Below are 20,828 nucleotides of genomic sequence, written 5' to 3' on the forward strand. Positions count from 1 at the left end.
ATTAACTGGAGATTTACCAGGATAAAGCAGAATCATTGTGGCGGACCACAAATTGTTGGATTCATAACGCACAAGCAATATCACGCAAACCACTACTAACACACGATATACTGCATTTAATAGCACAGTTTGACAGGTCAAATACTGACATGTTAATTTGTTAGAGGTTATATTGCTTCTGCAGCCTTCGGTTGTGAGGAATTACGTATGCTTACTTTAAAACACCGAGCGTTATAGAGATTTGAGCGATAATGTACACATCATAAAAGTATTAAGAATTAGAAAATTCAACTGTGGAGACACGTGTGCCTCCTGCAAATCAACCATTATCCACAGACTCACCTTGAAACAGCCATACGAGCTGCTCGGGTGTCCGGTTTTGGATCCGGGCGCGGGGTTCGGGTTCAGGTTCGGGCTCGGGCTCGGGCTCGCGCTCGCGCTGCTGCTGACCGTCGCGTGTGTGCGGACAGGCCCGATCTCTCGCGCACTGCCTCAAAATCGGACTGCTCGCTTATTAAATATTTCCCACAGCGCCAGAAGACGCCGACTAAGACCTACGCCAGCGTGCAGATTGATTTAGCCCTCGGCACTTCCCCGAAAACGGTATTTTAATCGAATAAACGTGGGGAAATAATTTTGTTGATCACAAAAGAGAAGCCAGGCGGCTGGTTTTATATGAGGAGCCATCTTGCATTTATTCCTTCCTCCATGGCAGGCGCGCTGTGATTGGTTACATGGGCTTCAACTGACCAATCACAACGCGCTTTTGAAAAGGAAGCACAAAGGACAAGAAAAATATGCTCCGGAAACGCGATTATTAATCTGCTTTTCAGTAGAAATATTTTTTATAATGTTGAGTGGGAAACATTTATTTTGTATCTGTTATTATTGCAAATTCGTATTTGAGACATTTAATAAAATAATTTCAATCGATAATCTGTAACTCTAATTTACACATAATAACTGATGCTAGTGTGCCCACTTCGTGGAAAATTTCACTTGCACCAAGACAAGCATCGACTTGAGAAAAGGAATCTAATGAGAAAACTTTTAGGATCACTCATATGACAAATGGACGTACATAAATTAGGAAAAACTGTAAGGTTATTTATGTATGTAAGTATATGTAAATATATATATACGATTATTTATGTAGCCTATGTGCGTGTTATTTATTTATTGCTTAAGAAATGAGACCTTTGTTAATGTATTTTTTATTTGAAGAATTATATGTGTCTGTGCTTTTTTCCCATAAGAAATATAAATAAAAAATTTCTTTACTTTGATGAACGTGGAAATGTATATGCCAATTCATTTCATAATAAATCAACATTTCTTAATGCTACATTTCTTATCAATTATATTGCAATAAATATAGGCTAAATATTCTATTTTCTATCCACTCTTTATGATTAAACATAAAACACAGACATTAACTCATTGGATATTCCCTACATTTTATGTCATCATTGGATATCGAGCGTCTTAATTTTCTATAGTTTTTAACAGTCTATGGTTTCTACATACTAGTGTCTACCGCAGTCTGGTGGTTGATGGTGTTTGCCTCCCTCTGGTGGAGACCGATGTATAACGATTATAGACTTGCAACAATCCTGTCAACATCTCATTTTGGAAGCCTTAAAAACGTCAGCTGGTGAAATGTTCACCTGTTGGGTGATGACTGCTGACTAATCTCAATAATTTATTATTTTAAAGTCTATTTTAAAGACGAATGGGCTATATATTGAACAACAAGAAGCACTGAGAACCATGAAGGCTTGATGCCAAAAATATACAATAGGCCTATCCAATACTGAACTACATGCTGTCCACATTACATATTTAAATGTTAAGTGTTGTGTTAAAATGGCACCCATGGGTGCTTCAGATTGACAGTGTGACAGCTGATGGAGATTTGTACTTTCAGATTATTAATTATATTGATGCATATGAAAAACAATTCATCAGTGCACTATTTGTTATTGTATTAAATCCTCATTTTTTTGCCTTTTAACTCTTCCTTCACTTCCTTTATGTTAATGTCGAAGGTTTTCTACATTTATTCACCAAAGGCTCCACATAATTTTCTAAAAATGAAAATGAATTTAACATGCTCTAAATGGTTTAGTCCAAATGCTCTGTTGTCATGACAACATTCCTTTGTGTGTGTGTGTGTGTGTGTGTGTGTTGTTAAAGCATTAAGCCACTGTTCCAGTTCAGAGGTAGACACTGGTTTTATTGGTCTAAATTCTGTCCATCTGTATCATTACCAAGATCACAGTAATGAAAAATTGCACTGTTTTCTTTCTTTCTGAACAAGAACTGTTCACTGAATTTATTTATATATTATCTATCTATTTGACTTCTCTTCGGAAAACAATTGGCATGAGGAAACCCCTGGTAAAACCAGTTTTTCTACAAAAAAATAATAATCTAGATCACTAAAGTGATAAATAATCACTTCAATAATCTAGAATTTTTTTTTTTAAAGCATTTTAAAAAAATAGCATTTACAGTCAGGTGATCAAAATAGAATATTAAAATATATGTTTGTTTGCACTGCATTTTGTGATGATTTACTACAATTCTAAAATTGTAAGTTCCAATCAAAAGCAAAAAGTGTTTGAAGACTTGTATAAGTCAGGTCAAGAACTTTTTATTCTCAAGTTCTTTCGAAAAACAACTGATTTAAACTAGTATCCTGATCTGAAGAACCTACAGAATTGTGTAACGTAATGAAACAATGGCTTGATAAGGAGAGAGTTCTTTGTTGAATGATTTGTGATGCTTGAAGTATATAATGTTGTGCATCACCACTCAGTCTTTTTGATCACATGAATGTAAGACTACAGAAATGACACTTCACATGTGCCATTACCTCTGATGAAACCCTCTTTATAACGAAAAGAAAAACACTGGGGTCTAATTGTTACTCTAAAAATAACGTCAGTAGTCCAGAATTGGGCGTCAGTGTGAGTTTCCAGCTGTCACTGTGTGTGGAAAGCTCATGATTGTCTGGCATTGCCGCTTTGGGGTTTGACACGCTGTTAAACCTGTACATCTGGTTCTGTTCATGATTTTCTCTCAGCTTCTTTTATAAATCACAGCACTGCACAGAGACAAACACACACAAGAAGAACACACAAAGAAACACTCATGTTGTACATTCTGGGGGTAAGTTTACCTGTTAACATCTTTTTATATTATAACCATGTTTTAAAGCTTGTGTCTGGTGTGTGGTATATATTTAAACTAAAAAAATCCATTAAATATACATGCAATATTTTAGGGGACACCAGATCTATCAGTCACAAAGGCTGCATTTCAGTAGCTAAGGTTTTGAGTTTTCTCTAGCAGTCTGTATATGTATATAAATATATTAATATACATATAAACATGCATAGATACATTTTTAAATGTAAATTTATATATATATATATATATATATATATATATAACATTATACACAGTTATTTTAATTTGTAACAATATTTCACAATATACTCTTTTTATAGTATTTTTGATCAAATAAATGCAGCCTTGGGGAGCATGAGACGTCTTTTTAAAAACTTTTTTTTTTTAATCTTAATTATTCCAGACTAGTGTGTGTCATAGTGTGTGTCATTTGTATTGTTTCTCTTTCATTTATGCATGTTTATTTAATTTGGATCTTCTTGCAAACATTTTTTTTTTCTGAATTTTTAATGAAAATTAACATTTTTCTTTCTACAGATTGTTTTGGGGCTAATTGGCATCATCCAGTGCATGTCATATGGTCTGAGTCAGGTGAGAGATAGTGTTTACAAATATTTTCATAATTGGTTAATCTGGATTTAATGCTCAGATTATCTTGGAATTACATCTATTGTTGGGAGAAGCAGGCGGTGCAGAATAGTCAGAAGAGAAAAATAAGACACAAGCAGGTGGAGAGGGAGTTAACACTTACATAATGCTGATGTTATGTTTTAGTTTGGTTTTTGTACTGTCTCTAGTTCAAGAAGAGTCTTTCTTCAGCATCTTGGAAACAAGACATTGAACTACATTAAAGTAGTAAATTCAGTAGCTTTTTGAACACTCATCATTATAGAACAGATAGGGACACATATCTTAAAGGGATAGTTCACCCAAAAATGAAATTCTGTCATCGTTTACTCACCCTCATGTCGTTCCAAACCTGTATGAGTTGCGTTCTTATGTTGAACATAAAATAAGATATTTTGAAGATTGCTGGTAATCAAACAGTTGGTGGTTGCCATTGACTTCCATAGTAGGAAAAAAAATACTGGAAGTCAATGGCAACCACCAACTGTTTGATTACCAGCAATCTTCAAAATATCTTCTTTTATGTTCAACATAAGAATGCAACTCATACAAGTTTGGAACGACATGAGGGTGAGTAAATGATGACAGAATTTTCATTTTTGGGTGAACTATCCCTTTAAGGTGGATAAACTGTGTGTTTTAATGCTGCTGTTTTGCTCAAAAGCGGTTTGAATGTTGTCTTACGTGTTTATTGACTGTATTGTCTCCGACACAGATACATGCCAAAGTTGAGAATGCCTTCCAAGAAAAAAATATGCTTTACATAAACAAGGTAGATGGCTGTATATGTGAAAATATATCTCGTTCTCTTACCGCTGACTGAAGGATACACGTTGACATCTGATTGTTTTCCTGCAGTGGAGAATGAATGATCAGGAACTTCACCTCATCATTAGACTCCTCTCTGTTGGGCTGGTGGATGCAGATCCAAACACTCTGCACCATATAAAAGAATACAGAGATCTGAGAGGAAGTTCAACCTGAGAGGGGAAGAGTCATTCAGACGATTATATGAGTCTCGCTTCCCGATCGTTAACCCTGATAAAGGTTCTCTCTTACTTCGGTTACTGGTTATTCAAGGAAACATGTAACATGGCAAAGATTGTTGTCCTCCCAAACCTTTAAAAGACTGTGAAGCGCTTTTTCCTGAAATGATGTCCCACACATCTGGATCATCTGTTCTGACAGACTCCGTTCAAATGGACAGAGAAGAAATGATATGATACTAGCACCCAGGGCCGGAGTGGGACTCATTTTCAGCCCTGGAGTTTCATGCCTTAGACCGGCCCACTTTTTTTTTGGTGCAAGGTGCCGCTGTCAGGGGAGTAAGATCATTACGTCATCATTAGGGTTGCCAATTAACTTCAGAAATGGAGAAAAAAGGGACAATTGTGATTCTTTATCTTTTATTCTTTAAGAAAATAAGGGACAGAATAAGGGACGCTCCAAATATTTGTACTGTACCATAATGTAGGCTGTAATCACAATTGTTTTGCTTAATTTGTGTACAATTATTCTAAAAATAATTTTTATGTCATACAAAAAATGTCATCAGCAATGAAGTAAATTGTACCAATATAGAATTGTGACTTCACAAATCACAAGTGTATATAATTTAGGAGGTGAAAATACTGTGAAATTACAAATGGCATGAAATTTGAAAGCTAACAACTGATGAAACGTCAGTCAATAAAGCATTTTTAACAATGGCACTTAAAGTTTTGAACTAAAATATCATTACAACCATATAGCCTTTGAATGAATGAAAATGCATATTTTTTGCATTGGCCCAAACCGATTTGGCAAAATCAGAACTCAGACGGTCAAGGGAACTGCCGTCAGCGCGAGACCCGCTCGCTGTGAAGCGGGAGGATTCCGCTTGGTCTTAAAGCCTTCCGCATACGGCTTCTTCACAAATAAAACAATGATTTGCGCAAAAAGAATGATTAATTATCAATTGAGAATTTGTTATTGATATGGTCTAGTGAAAATAATAATATGGGCTGCGAGAAAATAATAAATAAAAAGAGTGGGGCTGCTATGAGTGCAGGCAGTCTAGGGACAGCATCCATATTTCAACCATAGACTGTATAAAGATTTCAACCCAGTGGCATGACAACACCGGCCCTCGCGGCCAAAAATACAGACCGGCCCACCGGGAATCCTCCCGGTGCTCCCGATTAGCCAATCCGGGCCTGCTAGCGCCGATTCCCATGATGAAGAACAATTCTCTAAATTAGAGACCTGAATGGAACTGAAGCAATTCAGTTTAAGATGTTTCAATATAAAGCTATAATGTATAAATAGTTTAACAAAGTCATGTTGAGCTTTATACAAATTCATAAAACAGCTATTTATTATCACTTATGCAGTTTTTGATTTTGTTAAATAACTTGTTCAATAAATGTTGGAGGACACTAGTTTTATTATCAGTTGCAAATTTCCAGAAATGTCTATAACATCTGATACATATTATAGTTTCAAATTTACATTAGCAGAAGTGGTCACAGATTTAAAAAAAAAAAAAATATATATATATATATATATATATATATATATATACACACACACACACACAAAACTATGATAATGCAAGTGTACTTATTACAAATGTGCAGCATCAGACATCTGCATTGACGCCATTCAGATAACTTGGAAATGGTTCATATCAGATAGGCCTATTCATAGGGCCAGTTCACTAGAACACATTCACAGGAATCATGTAAAATTATGTTCTAGTAAATTTTGGATGTACTTTCCCTGTGAAAGTAAAAGGAAATATTAATTGGTATATTGGTATTGGTGAAGTTTTGACATAGCTGCATCAATATTCCTCACAAATATTCCAATATATAAAAATACATCATGAAAATAAAACTCAGAAATATGAGTCTGCATATTTCTCACCCCAAACATTACTATTCAAAGTTTGTCCCAGTAAGTACAGCAGCGCCACCACAAGCATGTTAAGAAAGAAGAAGATGGATACACCCAAACTACCTTAAAAGAGAAAAAAAGATATTAGTTGTGTCCAAAGCATAAGCAAATAGTTTCAAAACTAGCACACTTCCCCACATAATCATAACTCATCATCCTAAGTAAGCAAGATTAACAAATCCCAAAGCTGCTAAACCATTCTTTGTTTTAGGATAGATATGTGGCTCCAGCAGGATCTCACCAAACAAGATTGGGAGAACAAAATTGTGCTATGAATCAAGCATACAAAGTCACTGGTATTAGTCAGTCAATGGATCAAAAGGTCGTAGGAAGATTATTTAATTGACATATTTTTAAAAGCTTATAATTATAGAGAACAAACCATAGCATGATTCATCCATGGAGGGAAGAGGCTGTCCATTGAAGCTGGATAGACTGTCGATCATAGGCAAAAATCAGCCAAAACAGCAGAACTACAAACTTAAAGGGTTAGTTCACCCAAAAATGAAAATTAGCCCACAAATTACTCCCCCTCAAGTCATCCTAGGTGTATATGACTTTCTTCTTTCAGACGAATCCAGTCGGAGTTCAGTCTCTCAAGCTGTTTAATGCCACTCAGCGGGTGTTTCATGCATCAGTCAAAAAGAAGTTAAATAAAAAGCGCCCATCCATAAAAAAAGTGTCTCACACGGCTCCGGGGGGTGAACAAAGGCCTCCTGTAGCGAATCGGTGCGTTTTTGTAAGAAAAATATCCATATTCAAAATGTAATAATCACTTTAATGTAGCTTGCGCCAACAGTCGCAGCTCCGCGCGGATGACGTATGAGTTCAGCATTGCGCTTCTTTTGGACTGATGTATGCAACACCCGCTGAGTGGCATTAAACAGCTTGAAAAATCAAAGACAATTTTTAATATAACTCCGACTGGATTCATCTGAAAGAAGAAAGTCATATACGCCTAGGATGACTTGAGGGTGAGTAATTTGTGGGCTAATTTTCATTGTTGGGTGAACTAACCCTTTAATAAGAAAATACATAAAATGTAATTGTTCAAAAACGTGTAAATGTTCACTAATTCAATGTTGCATTTAAAAATAAATATTTATTATTTATATTTTAATATTATATTTATTTTTGTTTTACTAACAAATCTAAATGAACATTTCAAATCATTTTTATAATCGTATTTTTTGCTGAGATTTGAGTGATCTGATTTGCATTGTGATTACATGATGTCATCGCACAATGACATCACTACGTCATTTAGCAACTTTTAGCAACAAATTGTCCTGCCTTCAGCAACTTTCCCTGAAAATTAGTTGGCAACACTGTTTTGAAAGCAAAGGTGATACTCACCCCAAAATATTTTTCATGTTGTAATATGGTCTATAGCCACATTCACTGCAATATTTATTGACTTAAAAGAACATAGAAGTTGTCATCATTTATCAAGTTTCAACTGTTTTCTTTTCCAGAGAAGAAAGAAAGTCATATAAGTTTGGAATGACATGAAGGTAAAAGATAACAGAATTTTTATTTTTGAGTCAACTATCCATTTGTTCCCATATAAAACACACATAATGGTGCCAAAGGGGAATGATTACAGATTGAACAAAAAACAAACATTGTGTAAAATATTCTTTCATCAGAAGATTAATAAACACTTTTTTTTTTTGATAAATTCCTTCCCATTGAGCATTTAGTTTCATTACTGTTCTGAAAGCCTAGATTGCGACAAAAGCAAATAACACACATTTGAGATTTTAATATTTGAAAAACATGTCTTACGTTCTAGTTTTATTTTAGTTTTATATTGGTGTATTACTCATTTTGCTCTAAAAATGATTCAAACATACAACCTTTGTAACGGGTGGTAATATGTAACAGAAATTTTTGGTTCTCTACACGCGTAGCTTATGGGGACCTCCATCATAAACAGATGCAGTCTTAATACACTGGCAATTTTTGACAAACAGATTTCACAATGTAAATAAATCTATATCTCATCCTAAATTCACAATATTGCACATTTTTGTGTACTTTATCGATTTGATATATTGAGAAACTCCTTTTAGCAAAAGGTGCTGCATGTACATGTTATCTGGACTCAAAAACATGTGCTTTTGGAGTTTCCATTGTGCATCAACACAGACCAACAGAATGTATTTTACGTTGGCATATTGTTGCTTTACACAATCAACTGATGGACTAGTAAACAAAGTCCTTTTCTATTCTCTGGCCAGATCATGTGACTGAACAATTTCCCTTTTCCCTCCTCAAAGCATCCTGTGATCATTTTGCTCCAGCTCCCCTTTGTCTCATGTTTTCCTTTTCCTGTTACTCACTGCTTCAAGTTCACTACATAGAAAAAAGTGTGCCCAATTACTGATCCACTATAAAGTTCTTTCAGTGTTTGTTTTTATTATCATTGAAAAACATCTGGGCACAATATACATATATTAAATGAAAAAAACAAACAATACTTGGAGAAAAGTTTTATGCTGTATTGAAACACAAACAATAGTCTGTTAACATGTTGGAGCAGTATCAGAACAATCTTGGAGACTTTCAGAAAACCTGCTCCTTGCTCCAGGCAATAGCACGCAACTCCTCCCCCACTCCACATCGCTCACAAGCTCTGTCTCTGGCAGTTCCATTTTTAATTATCTCCTTGTTTTTGTTATGTAAACAACTCTCTATTTACAGTATTTATATCAGATCATAATTTCTGAATATAGAACTCCCAATAACTACAAAAGATTCAGAAATGTGTTTCACAGCTACACTATATATACACACACACAGAGAAATACTTGCCCTATCAAAAGCTTATTCCAGCCGGTAAAGGTTGAGTTCCTGTTTTGTCACACAGATCATCTGCATAGCTTGTTAAGCCCTGCAGGGATTTCTATTCTCTCAATATAGGCAGCACTCTTTGGTATAATCAGAAGTTATTAGACACTTCAATCCAAGTTTGTGCAGGTTCACAGTTATGAGGTAAAAAAAATCAGGCAAAATCGCTTTCCTCTTATTGTTCATCATTGGAGCCCCTCTTCCAATGGTTTAATTCACGAGGTCTGTGAAAACACCAAATACAAATGCTTGAGTAATATAGCAAATATAAATTTACATTTAAACATTTAACTTCAGTCTTTTGGATATTGTGCTTTTGGACAATGAATCTATGCAACAGACTATCAATATTTTCAGAGCAATTTAAAAAATGTGCATGCATACAAGCACATACAACATTACTAAAAATGATGAATTCATATGAAATAAATTCTACAACATACCTCAAAACGGCTGTAGACCTTCCTCTCTTTACGCATTTGCTCCATCTTTTGTAGTAACATCTCCCGCTCTTCTGGTGTAGCCTTGGAGGACCAGGGCCTTCCTGAATTATTTGAAAACAATTTATCTGCAGAACTAACCTCACCCTTTTTGGCTTCATTGGGTGCAGCAAGGGTCTGCTTGGACTGGGAAGATCTGCTTTGGTTCTTTGCTGAAATTTGCTCTAAAAGAACTTTAGTGTCATCTCTAAGGTTGCTGCAAGAGATAACATTTGCAGTAGATGTCTGATGGGCAGACTTTATCGATTTTGCATTCTCTGCAACAGAAGACTTACTTGAATTACTGTGTACAGTCAAATGTGATTTTTCTGACACCTCTGCAAAGTTAGTCACAGTGTTTTCTACCTCTGGTGTTGTTTGTTTAAATTTATCAACCTCGTTAGAGTCTGTTGCTGTAGAAACTTCTATGTGAGCTATCTTGGGCCCTGCATCTACAGCTGAAGTGTCATGATTCTGAGTTTGCTCTGTGTCAGATTTCTGGCACTCATCTGTTTTCTCAGGCTTTGAGTCATTTTGACAGCTAGATTCCATAGGGTTTGATGAAAAGCTAGATTGTAATTGTGTTATTCCCTGAGTTGAGTTGATCTCATTCGAGGACAGGCAAGGCTCTGGAGAACCTTGAGACTGAGTTGAGCTCACCTCCACTGAATCAAGACTAGTTAAAGCACCATTGTCTGTGTCTTTAACTGTAGGAGTTATACATGGTTTGGCCCATGCTTGTGTTTGGTTTAGTTCCACTTGGCTATCACAAGGTGTAACAGTTTCAGATTGGGAATGTTTAGCTGGGGAACTTGAGTCTGTGATGACTGCATTTTGAGATATGCTATTTTCTTTTTGAGTATTGTTAGCCTCTGGAATGGGTATTAGTTTGCTAAAGGCTTCGGATAAGTTCTCATCTTTTTTCTCATTCACACAGTCAGACTTTGTTGCAGTGATGTCTTGAAGGGATTCATTTTCTGTTTCAATAGGATGTTTGGAAGTGTCTGTCCACATTTTGGAGGGATTTTGGGAAAACTCACTTTCTGTTATACTGAGCTGCTGGAGCGAGTCAGTCTCTGTTGGAACAGACTGCTGGAAAGAGTCTGTGGCTGTTACAGTGTGTTTCTGGGAAGAGTCTGTCTCTTTTGCAGCGGGCAGCTGGGAAGAATCTGTCTCTGTTGCAAAAGACTGCTGGAAGGAGTCTGTGGTTGTTGCAGTGGTCTTCTGGGAAGAGTCTGTGACTGTTGAAGTGGATTTCTGGGAAGTGTCTGTGACTGCTGCAGTGGGCTCAGGGGAAGAATCTGTCTCTGTTGCAGTGGACTTCTGGGAGAAGTCTGTGTCTGCTGCAGTGGGCTCTCGGGAAGAGTCTTCCTCTGTTGTAACGGGCTGCTGGAAAGAGTCTGTGTATTTTGCAGTGGGCTCCTGGGAAAAGGCAGTCTCTATTGCAGTGGGCTGCTGGGAAGAGTCTGTGCCTGTTGAAGTGGACTTCTGGGAAGTGTCTGTGACTGCTGCAGTGGGCTCAGGGGAAGAATCTGTCTCTGTTGCAGTTGGCTGCTGGGAAGAGTCTGTGTCTGAAGAGACTGTGCCTGTTGAAGTGATCTTCTGGGAGCAGTCTTTGTCTGCTGCAGTCGGCTTCTGGGAAAAACCTATCTCTGTTGCAGAGTTTGTGACTGCTGCAGTGGGTTTCCGGGAAGGGTCGGTCTCTGTTGCAGTGGGCTGCTGGGAAGAGTCGGTCTCTTTTGCAGTGGGCTGCTGAGAAGAGTCTGTGACTGCTGCAGTGGGCTCCCGGGAAGAGTCGGTCTCTGTTGCAGTGGGCTGCTGGGAAGAGTCGGTCTCTTTTGCAGTGGGCTGCTGAGAAGAGTCTGTGACTGCTGCAGTGGGCTCCCGGGAAGAGTCGGTCTCTGTTGCAGTGGGCTGCTGGGAAGAGTCGGTCTCTTTTGCAGTGGGCTGCTGAGAAGAGTCTGTGACCGCTGCAGTGGGCTCCCGAGAAGAGTCGGTCTCTGTTGCAGTGGGCTCCCGGGAAGAGTCGGTGACTGTTGAAGTGGATTTCTGGGAAGTGTCTGTGACTGCTGCAGTGGGCTCCCGGGAAGAGTCGGTCTCTGTTGCAGTGGGCTGCTGGGAAGAGTCGGCCTCTTTTGCAGTGGGCTGCTGAGAAGAGTCTGTGACTGCTGCAGTGGGCTCTCGGGAAGAGTTGGTCTCTGTTGCAGTGGGCTGCTGGGAAGAGTCGGTCCCTTTTGCAGTGGGCTGCTGGGAAGAGTCGGTCTCTTTTGCAGTGGGCTGCTGAGAAGAGTCTGTGACCGCTGCAGTGGGCTCCTGAGAAGAGTCGGTCTCTGTTGCAGTGGGCTGCTGGGAGGAGTCGGTCTCTGTTGCAGTGGGCAGCTGGGAAGAGTCGGTCTCTGTTGCAGTGGGCTGCTGGGAAGAGTTTGTGACTGCTGCAGTGGACTCCCGGGAAGATTCGGTCTCTGTTGCAGTGGGCTGCTGGGAAGAGTCGGTCTCTTTTGCAGTTGGCTGCTGAGAAGAGTCTGTGACTGCTGCAGTGGGCTCCCGGGAAGAGTCAGTCTCTGTTGCAGTGGGCTGCTGGGAAGAGTCGGTCTCTGTTGTAGTGGGCTGCTGAGAAGAGTCTGTGACTGCTGCAGTAGGCTCCCGGCAAGAGTCGGTCTCTGTTGCAGTGGGCTGCTGAGAAGAGTCTGTGACTGCTGCAGTGGGCTCTCGGGAAGAGTTGGTCTCTGTTGCAGTGGGCTGCTGGGAAGAGTCGGTCCCTTTTGCAGTGGGCTGCTGGGAAGAGTCGGTCTCTTTTGCAGTCGGCTGCTGAGAAGAGTCTGTGACTGCTGCAGTGGGCTCCCGGGAAGAGTCGGTCTCTGTTGCAGTGGGCTGCTGGGAAGAGTCGGTCTCTTTTGCAGTGGGCTGCTGAGAAGAGTCTGTGACCGCTGCAGTGGGCTCCCGGGAAGAGTCGGTCTCTGTGGAAAGGTCACTTTTTGTTGTAGTGTGGGACTTGGGAGTGTCTGCCTCTGATGCAGTTAGCTGTTCAATTGCGTCTACCATTGATGCAGTGAGCTTTTGAGAAGGGTCTGCCTCCATTGCAATGGGTTGTTGAGGAGAATCTGTGACTGTTGTAGTGGGGTGCTGAGAAGAGTCTGTGACTGCTGCAGCGGCATGCTGGGAATAGTATGTCTCCACTGCAGTGGACTTTTGAGAAGGGTCTTTCTCCATTTGAGTGGGTTGCTGAGAAGAATTTGTGGCTGTTGCAGTGGGGTGTTGAGAAGAGTCCGTGGCTGTTGCAGTGGGCTGTTGGGAGGAGTCTGCCTCCACTGCACTGGGATGTTGTGAAGTGGCTGCAGCAGATGCATTTAGCTGTATGAAAGGTTGTGTACCCGATACAGTGGGTTTTAGCGAACATTTACTTTCTTTTGCCATGTGGTGTTGGGGAGAGTCTATCACTGATGCAGCAGACTGCTCAGAAGAGTTAATCTCTGCTGCAGTGGGGTTTTGGGAAGAATTTACCTTCACTGCAGGGGGATGTTTGGAAAAGTCTGAAGATACGTCAGTGCACTGTTGGGAAGGTTTATTTCTTGCTGTAGTAGGGTCTGTCCGCACTGCAGTGGATTTTTCAGAGTTTTCACTTTCTACTGCAGTGGAGTGTTGGCAAAAGTCTGTCCCAGATTTAGTGGGGGGCTGAAAAGAGTAATCTCCTGTTTCAGTAGGCTGTTGAGAAGAGGCTGCTTTAATTGTGGTGGAGTGATGTGACGATTCACTTTTTGCTGCAGTTGGCTGTTGGAAAGAGTCAGTTTCTGTTGTAATAGGGAAGTTTTTTGAAGTTCCACATTCTGTAGCAGTGGGGTGCAGGGAAAAGTCTTTCCTCACTGCAGCAGGCTGTTGAAAACAGTCTATTTTAGATGCAGGAGTGTGTTGAGAAGAGTCTGCCTCTGTTGAAGTAGATTTTCGTGAGGGTTCACTTTCTGTGGTAGTGGGTGGTTTGGAAGAGTCCAATTCTATTAAGGTATGCTGTTGAGAAGAGTTTTTCTCTGTTGCAGAGTGGTGTTGGAAATACACATTTTCTGCTGTAGATGGTTCAGCCCCTACTGCGGTGGAGTGTTTAGAAAAATCTGCCCCAGTTTCATTGAGGTGCTGAGAAAAGTCTGCCTTTATTGCAGTGGAGTGTTTGGTGGAACTAATTCCAGTTGTATGGTAAAATGCTGGGGAGGGAACTGTATCTTTGTGGTCATTTTTTGAAGGTACACAAGTATCTACAATTGCAAGGTTTGCTGTTGAATTAGAATCAAGATGCACAGTATCAGAGCATGTGCCAAAAATATTGGGTAAGCTCTGTGCAAGAGTTTGTGAGTCATTTGCAGATAGACTTCCCTCATTTGGAGTGGTGCGTAGTGATGACACACACTTTGTCTGTGGTAACTTTATAGGCAGACAACTCTCAGTCAGAACGGCATGGGAGGGATCTGTTTCTTTAGAAATACGATATTGGTTGAGGCCAGATTTTGTTGAGGTAGTATCTAATGCAACAGAAACTACTTGATTTTGTGAGGCACAGAGAGGTTTTTGTGAAAAAAAATTTAAAACGGGGGGTGTCTGGTTTTTAGCTGTAGATACTGTTCTTGCCTCTTCTTTTAGAGCTTGATCAATGTCTCCCTTGAAAATTTTTAAAGATGAGCCAGACTCTTCTGCAAGTTTTTTCTTAAATCTAATTTTTTCAGCATCAGTAGCTCTGTGTAGGATGTCTTTACTCGATTCCTTACATTTGGTGTCTTTATAGGTTTCTTTGATCTCTGTTACTGTGAAAAATGTATTTTTTGACTTGAGTGGAGTTTCTGGGATCTTGAAAACATGTCCTGTTGTTTTATCTGCGTCAATAGTTGACGGTTTCTCTGGTAGAGTAAACTTTTGGGTGGCTTTCATAGGATTGCTCTGAGAAGCCTTTGCTGCTTCAAGTTTGCGTTTTGCTGCTAACTCTTTGAAATACCTCAGTCTACAGTCAGGGTCATTCATATCTATGAAAGAAGATGACTTTTGCAATAAATTAGATGGGCATTCATCCCTTTGGCTGTTTGTTTCAGGAACTGTTTGAGGCAGATCTTTTTCTTGCAGATCACCCTTTATTGAATTCTTTCTAAGATTTTGGCAGTTTTCAACCTTATCTACATCAGAATTTTCACCCATTTTGTTCAGTTCATCCTCAGGTTGTGCAGACTCTGAGGCGGAGTTATCAAATGTGGCTGACTTTACATAACTGCTCCACTGGAATGGTTGAAATGGAGAACCAGTCCTCCTTTTATCCAAGATTTGTGACACACGAGCTGAAAGTTTAGAAGCGTCATCTCCATCTTTTTCTCCACCAGCATCTTTCATCTCTTCTGATGCATGCAACTCCAAATTTGAACTGAATATCAGTGAGTGTCTCAGTCTGGAACTCCTCTGGACATGTCGGCTGGGTTTCCTCTTGAGGAACTCTTCACTTATCCGGCTAGTCTCTTTAGGTTCTCTATTCTGCGTCTCCTCCACTTTGTCACCCTCAGTGGTGCAAGAAGACTCTGAAGTTGATGCTGGTGTTGTTTTGATATTTATTTGTGATAAGTCAGATGGATGATTAACTGAACTGTCAGGCACAATAGAATTATTCTGAATTTGGACAAACATGGGATTTTCCCTAGGTGAAGGTATCCTGTTAAACTCTCTATTTCCTAGTCTAATTTCAGCACGTATGGGGCCACAGGGAGCTTCCTGCGTAAAACATGGAATGTCATCACATGCAGTGGATCCTTCAAGTTCAGCTAAATCCAGCTCTCCTGCATCATCATATGCACTAAGGTATGAGCTGATCCTCCAGTCCCGCAGGCCTTGCTTTTGACTCACATCCTGTGCTTTGCGGCTTACATTGAAGAAAAATTTCTGTTCTGGCGGGTTTGGTTGTGTTGGGGAGGTCTGACATGTATAAGACTGTCCCATGCTATGTCTCTTGAGATTGGACTGCACAGGTGGTAATACATTTCTTGGACCATGTCCTTCCTCCATAGCAGGGTGAGACTGCAAGTATCTTTGAATATGGTCATAAACTCCAGGTGGTTCATCTTCTTCTCCCTCATGAGGGTAGCCAGGCCCTGAAAACTGATCAATGTGTTGGCCTTGGCCTCTAAATCTTCCATACATGTCATAACCAGATTGTAATCCAGCTCCCTTGTGAATACATGGTTCCTGTGCAAAGTGTCCAACGTGGGGAATTGCTCCCTCCTTGTACTGCTTTCCTCTTATTGTTGGATGGTTTTGAGGGGGCATGTATTCATAATCAGGAATATTTCCACTGCTATGTCTTTTGAAGCCAACCGTTTCATTTGGTCCTCTCATTTGCCTTCCATGCTCTATAAATTGATGGTCCCCTCTATATTGCTGGGCAGCATGCAGGTTCATATTCCTCTGAACAGAGGGATTTGCTTCTGCTGCACTGTGGATGGATTCACTCCTAAAGGGTAACATTTTGTAACCCAATTTCATATGATCTTCTGTAGTACGCCCAGCCCATTCCATGCCCATAGTTGGATATTCTCTGTTAAACATGTGGGTCTTTTCTGTGTTGTAGTAGCTTTCGGGTTCTCCACTAGAGTGCGGCATAATTGCCAAAACATTTTCAACAACCAGTGGCTCTGAATGGGCAAAGAGAATCCGAAACTCTTCATCAAAGGTGGTTACAAGCTGTCCCAGAAAGAGATGAGCAAGACAGCGATGTATCTTCTCAAAAGACCACATGAAGCTGCAACACAAAATGAGAAAATGTATTAGCCAACACATATTAAATGACCATACCAACCTCAGAACACAATATATGCTAAAGAAAACCCACATATATTTCACATATAATCATTATAAATTCAAAATATTTTTATGGTTTACAAAAAAACATTAAAAGATAAAATGTACCTACCTATAGTTGCCACTTAAAACAGCTCTGCAGTCTACCAGTATAAAGCGATCCATCATCTGACCTTTGAAGGTCTTTCCTGTTCGGCAGTAGTAGCTACTACCAGACACAGTTCTTACCCGCATGAACTGCAAGTAAAAAGAATATTAATGCATTTGCACCAGTTCAAAACAACCACATTTTAAGTGTATTTTAAAGTGTACCACCTAATGGTAAAAAATTGTAAAGTCTTAATAACGCTCACATATATTGTTCATACAAAATTCTCAAAATAAGTATGTAACAGTACTTTCCTATTATTTCTATCATAGGAAATTATATTTCTATCATATTCATGATATTTCTGTTTCATGATTGGAAAAATAAATAAATAAATTTAAAAAAAATCAATGCTAAGGCCATTAATTCATAGGCTGATTTTGAGTAAATTCTATAAAGTAGTAAATCTATAAATCATTAGAAAATAGCTCCAAAACACTCTTGGACTACTCAACTTGTGATTAACACCTATGAAAAGTACCTACTTTTATTTCATCCAGATTCACCCTACAGTTGTTCACCATCGCAACAAAATGGTGAGCATTCAGTTCATCAAGAAGAACATAAACAGCGACACCACGTGTAGCTGCACCAAGGATATCAGCAAAGATGTCAACATCTGTAAACATATCCATTACCACAGCGATAACCTAGAACAAGAAATTATATATATATATATATATATATTACTCAAAGAAAAAAAAACATTATGCATTGCAGTGATATCATAACAAGTTTCAGTTCTTTTTTTTTCTTTTCAGCTTTTTTTCCCCCTATCATTTTAACCATACATACATAAATGACAAAGAGGCCAATATCAGATGAAGAGAGGTGAAGGGCAGGGAGAACTGTCTACTTTTATGTTTACTTAAGATTTCAGTTTACCAGATTGTCAACAATGATGGCCCAGTCTATTTTACATTAGGCAAAAGTTCAATCAAGAAACAGTGCCAAAGAAAAAAAAAGAAAGAAAAAAACACAATCTGAAACGCAAACTGGTTCAACTGTGAATTCAGTCTAGCAAGAACATTTTGGAGAAAAAACAAAACAAGTCTGCTATGGGAAGTCTGCATGATATTATTACAGTACAGAGGCATACTGTTGTGAATGGCATTACTATAGGCAACAGTGCATGTAATTGCATGCCATTTCATGCCATCATTGATCACACCAACTATTATGATATTAAATGACAGTTCTTGTGTCAATTAGGCATAAAATCAGCATTTTTCATTTAGCACCTTTGGGCAAATTGAAACAAGAAACCTGTATTGAATTAACTGGAAGTTATAATGTCTAAATTGAAATAAGTTAATTCATTTGTGTTTACCGATTAAACCAAAGTTCTCATTAGATTCTACAACACCAATGAGTGCATAATAGCTGTCAATATGTCACGTTTCGAATGAAAGACCAGCTGTGAAACTTGTGTGACCAGTCTGCCATACAAAGTTCTTACTGTTTACTTGTGAAAACAGTACCAAAGTGATTAAAATCACTGAGCAATAAGGGAAGACAGTCTGTATTTACTGACTTCTGTCATGCACTAATAATATCTTACTGCACTTGGGCAGCATGCAAAACTCACTTGTTGTGCATTCTTGATCATTCTGCGGACTTGCTCCTTGATACTGGGCATCTCGGGATCAGACGGATTCACCAACGTAGTGACCTCAGTGGGTCCAACAAATCTGAATTGCTGCGGCCATCCTAGGTCCAGGCTCGGAGCATCATGGTCTGAATGTACCGGCCAGTAAGTGTCAGAAGAGCCATCTACATCTTCAGCCATGTATCGCCTCTCTGGTTGGGCAGTGTGATGTGGAGCCTGCACCATGCATTTGATATACTCAGTCTCTGAACGGGATAAGAAATCAACCACATCTGCTTCCTGAAGAAACCCATAGTAGCCCTCCAAGTCAGCTTCAACCAGGGCGTCAATCGCCATTCGGTATTCCTCACGGTAATGAGGGGTCAGGTAGTTGGGGTCCAGGGGATTGTCCCCGGCAGAGGAGCACTGGGAACGATGAGCCATATTTACACCTGCACCAATGCAGACAGATTAACAACAGAAAAAAAAGATAATACACATTAATTCCACATGAGGGCAACATCTGTTTGCTCCCCAAGTACATTAAACATATGAGAATCAAACATGTGCCTAGATTATTGTAGATGCACACATTTTTATATAAGCAAACAAACCAAAATAATTATGATGGATATATTTAAAATCTAATTTAAATAAAAGAAAAATACTGCTCACATAAATGGAAACGTGTAGGAAGATTTTTTAAGACCTAACCCAATGTCTGTTTCAATGATAAACATTTTTTGAGTAGTTAAATGTTATTTATTTATAGTCATCCAGTGACATCCAAATCACTAAGAATGGATGTTAATAACTCAATATATAAATGTTACAAAAAGCCAGAAATCTAATGTTACATTTATACCCTAAACTACACAAGTCATAATATCACACTATGATTTCAGTTCATCCTTTTTTTATTATATATTTAGAAATAACTGTTAAATTGGTCACAAGCTGATTTTTTATTTATTTATTTTTTATCATTATCATTTATGGTTATTTATGGTCATCATACATTTAGGGTAGAAATAAAACAGTCATAATTGTGTGTCATTGCAACCTAATTAAGGTCTGAAAGGGTTAAATACAATATGGATACTAAAACAGAAGAAAAAAATAAACGAACACGGCGTCCATTTCAAGTCTAAAAGCCACATTAAAGTAATCTTAGTTAACACGTCAAGTGAAAAGATCTCTGGGCTTTCTATTAAATCTATTCTATTATAATGTCAGCCAAATAGCACGAATCCTGTACTTTATCAGCAAATCATTAAAAATTAATCTGAAAAGATCTCACATCTGCTTCAACAACCCCGGGGTGTGTCGCAACAACAGAGAGCCCACCATGTATAGGGGCTAAACTTTGTCAGATTTTTTCCACTTATATTTATTTAAATACAAATCATCGATTGTTAACTTCATCACAAACATGTTTTCTTTCTCACGAGGATCGACGCGACTCCGTTACATTTTATAGTCGCGTATCGTGAAGCTCTCAAAGCTTCGGGAACTTACTGCTAAGCATCAAAAAAGTACAATTATGAAATATAATGACGTTAAAGTTTTCTCACATAGATTTAAACTCAACTTACCAGTCTAAAGTGCCGTTTCCCCTTAATTCCTTGTGTAAAATCCCTTCATCGATGTAAGACCGTCATGACGAGCGACAGACGTTTTAACTTTCAACTCCAGTTGAAGAAGAGGACAACACACACCGACGCACACACACACACACACACACACACACACACATAGGCAAAACCTGTTTGTGTTTGCGCGCAAGACAAAAAAATGGTACAGTCATGCTCAAAATAAGCGTTTGTCCATCTTTTTAAAAACCAATAAACTTAGGCTACGTGAGTTTCTGAGTGGAAGTTGTTAAGGACAGACAGATTTCATGACATGATTGATTCCATAACATTATTGATTTCCATATGAGTATATGCAAAGTTAATAATTAATCCTAGTCAATCTTTAACTGAACAACACACGGTCCTGATAACATAGGCAAAACCTGTTTGTGTTTGCGCGCAAGACAAAAAATTGGTACAGTCATGCTCAAAATAAGCGTTTGTCCATCTTTTTAAAAACCAATAAACTTAGGCTACGTGAGTTTCTGAGTGGAAGTTGTTAAGGACAGACAGATTTCATGACATGATTGATTCCATAACATTATTGATTT

General features: G+C 38.8%; 1 protein-coding gene across 3 annotated transcripts; it reads right to left on the reverse strand.

The window, feature by feature from the left end:
- Positions 1-9,422: 9,422 nt before the first annotated feature.
- On the reverse strand, positions 9,423-20,355 carry LOC107734285 (serine-rich adhesin for platelets-like). Of its 3 annotated transcripts, none has more exons than XM_016546208.1 (7): positions 20,239-20,355; positions 18,644-19,095; positions 17,541-17,705; positions 17,020-17,144; positions 12,763-16,848; positions 10,056-11,754; positions 9,423-9,836 (listed from the first exon to the last, which is right to left on the reverse strand). In XM_016546208.1, exons 2-7 carry the CDS (start codon positions 19,085-19,087, stop codon positions 9,828-9,830), a joined length of 6,528 nt encoding a protein of 2,175 aa, XP_016401694.1. In that variant the 5' UTR covers positions 19,088-19,095; positions 20,239-20,355; the 3' UTR covers positions 9,423-9,827. The 3 variants fall into 3 exon arrangements, with proteins under 3 accessions (XP_016401694.1, XP_016401693.1, XP_016401692.1); XM_016546207.1 differs by having other exon boundaries at positions 10,056-11,741; positions 12,222-16,848; XM_016546206.1 differs by having other exon boundaries at positions 10,056-16,848.
- Between the last annotated feature and the right edge of the window lie 473 nt (positions 20,356-20,828).

The sequence above is a fragment of the Sinocyclocheilus rhinocerous genome, unplaced genomic scaffold (genome assembly GCF_001515625.1).
Source record: "Sinocyclocheilus rhinocerous isolate Xijiao unplaced genomic scaffold, SAMN03320098_v1.1 scaffold730, whole genome shotgun sequence".
NCBI classification, from domain to species: Eukaryota; Metazoa; Chordata; class Actinopteri; order Cypriniformes; family Cyprinidae; genus Sinocyclocheilus; species Sinocyclocheilus rhinocerous.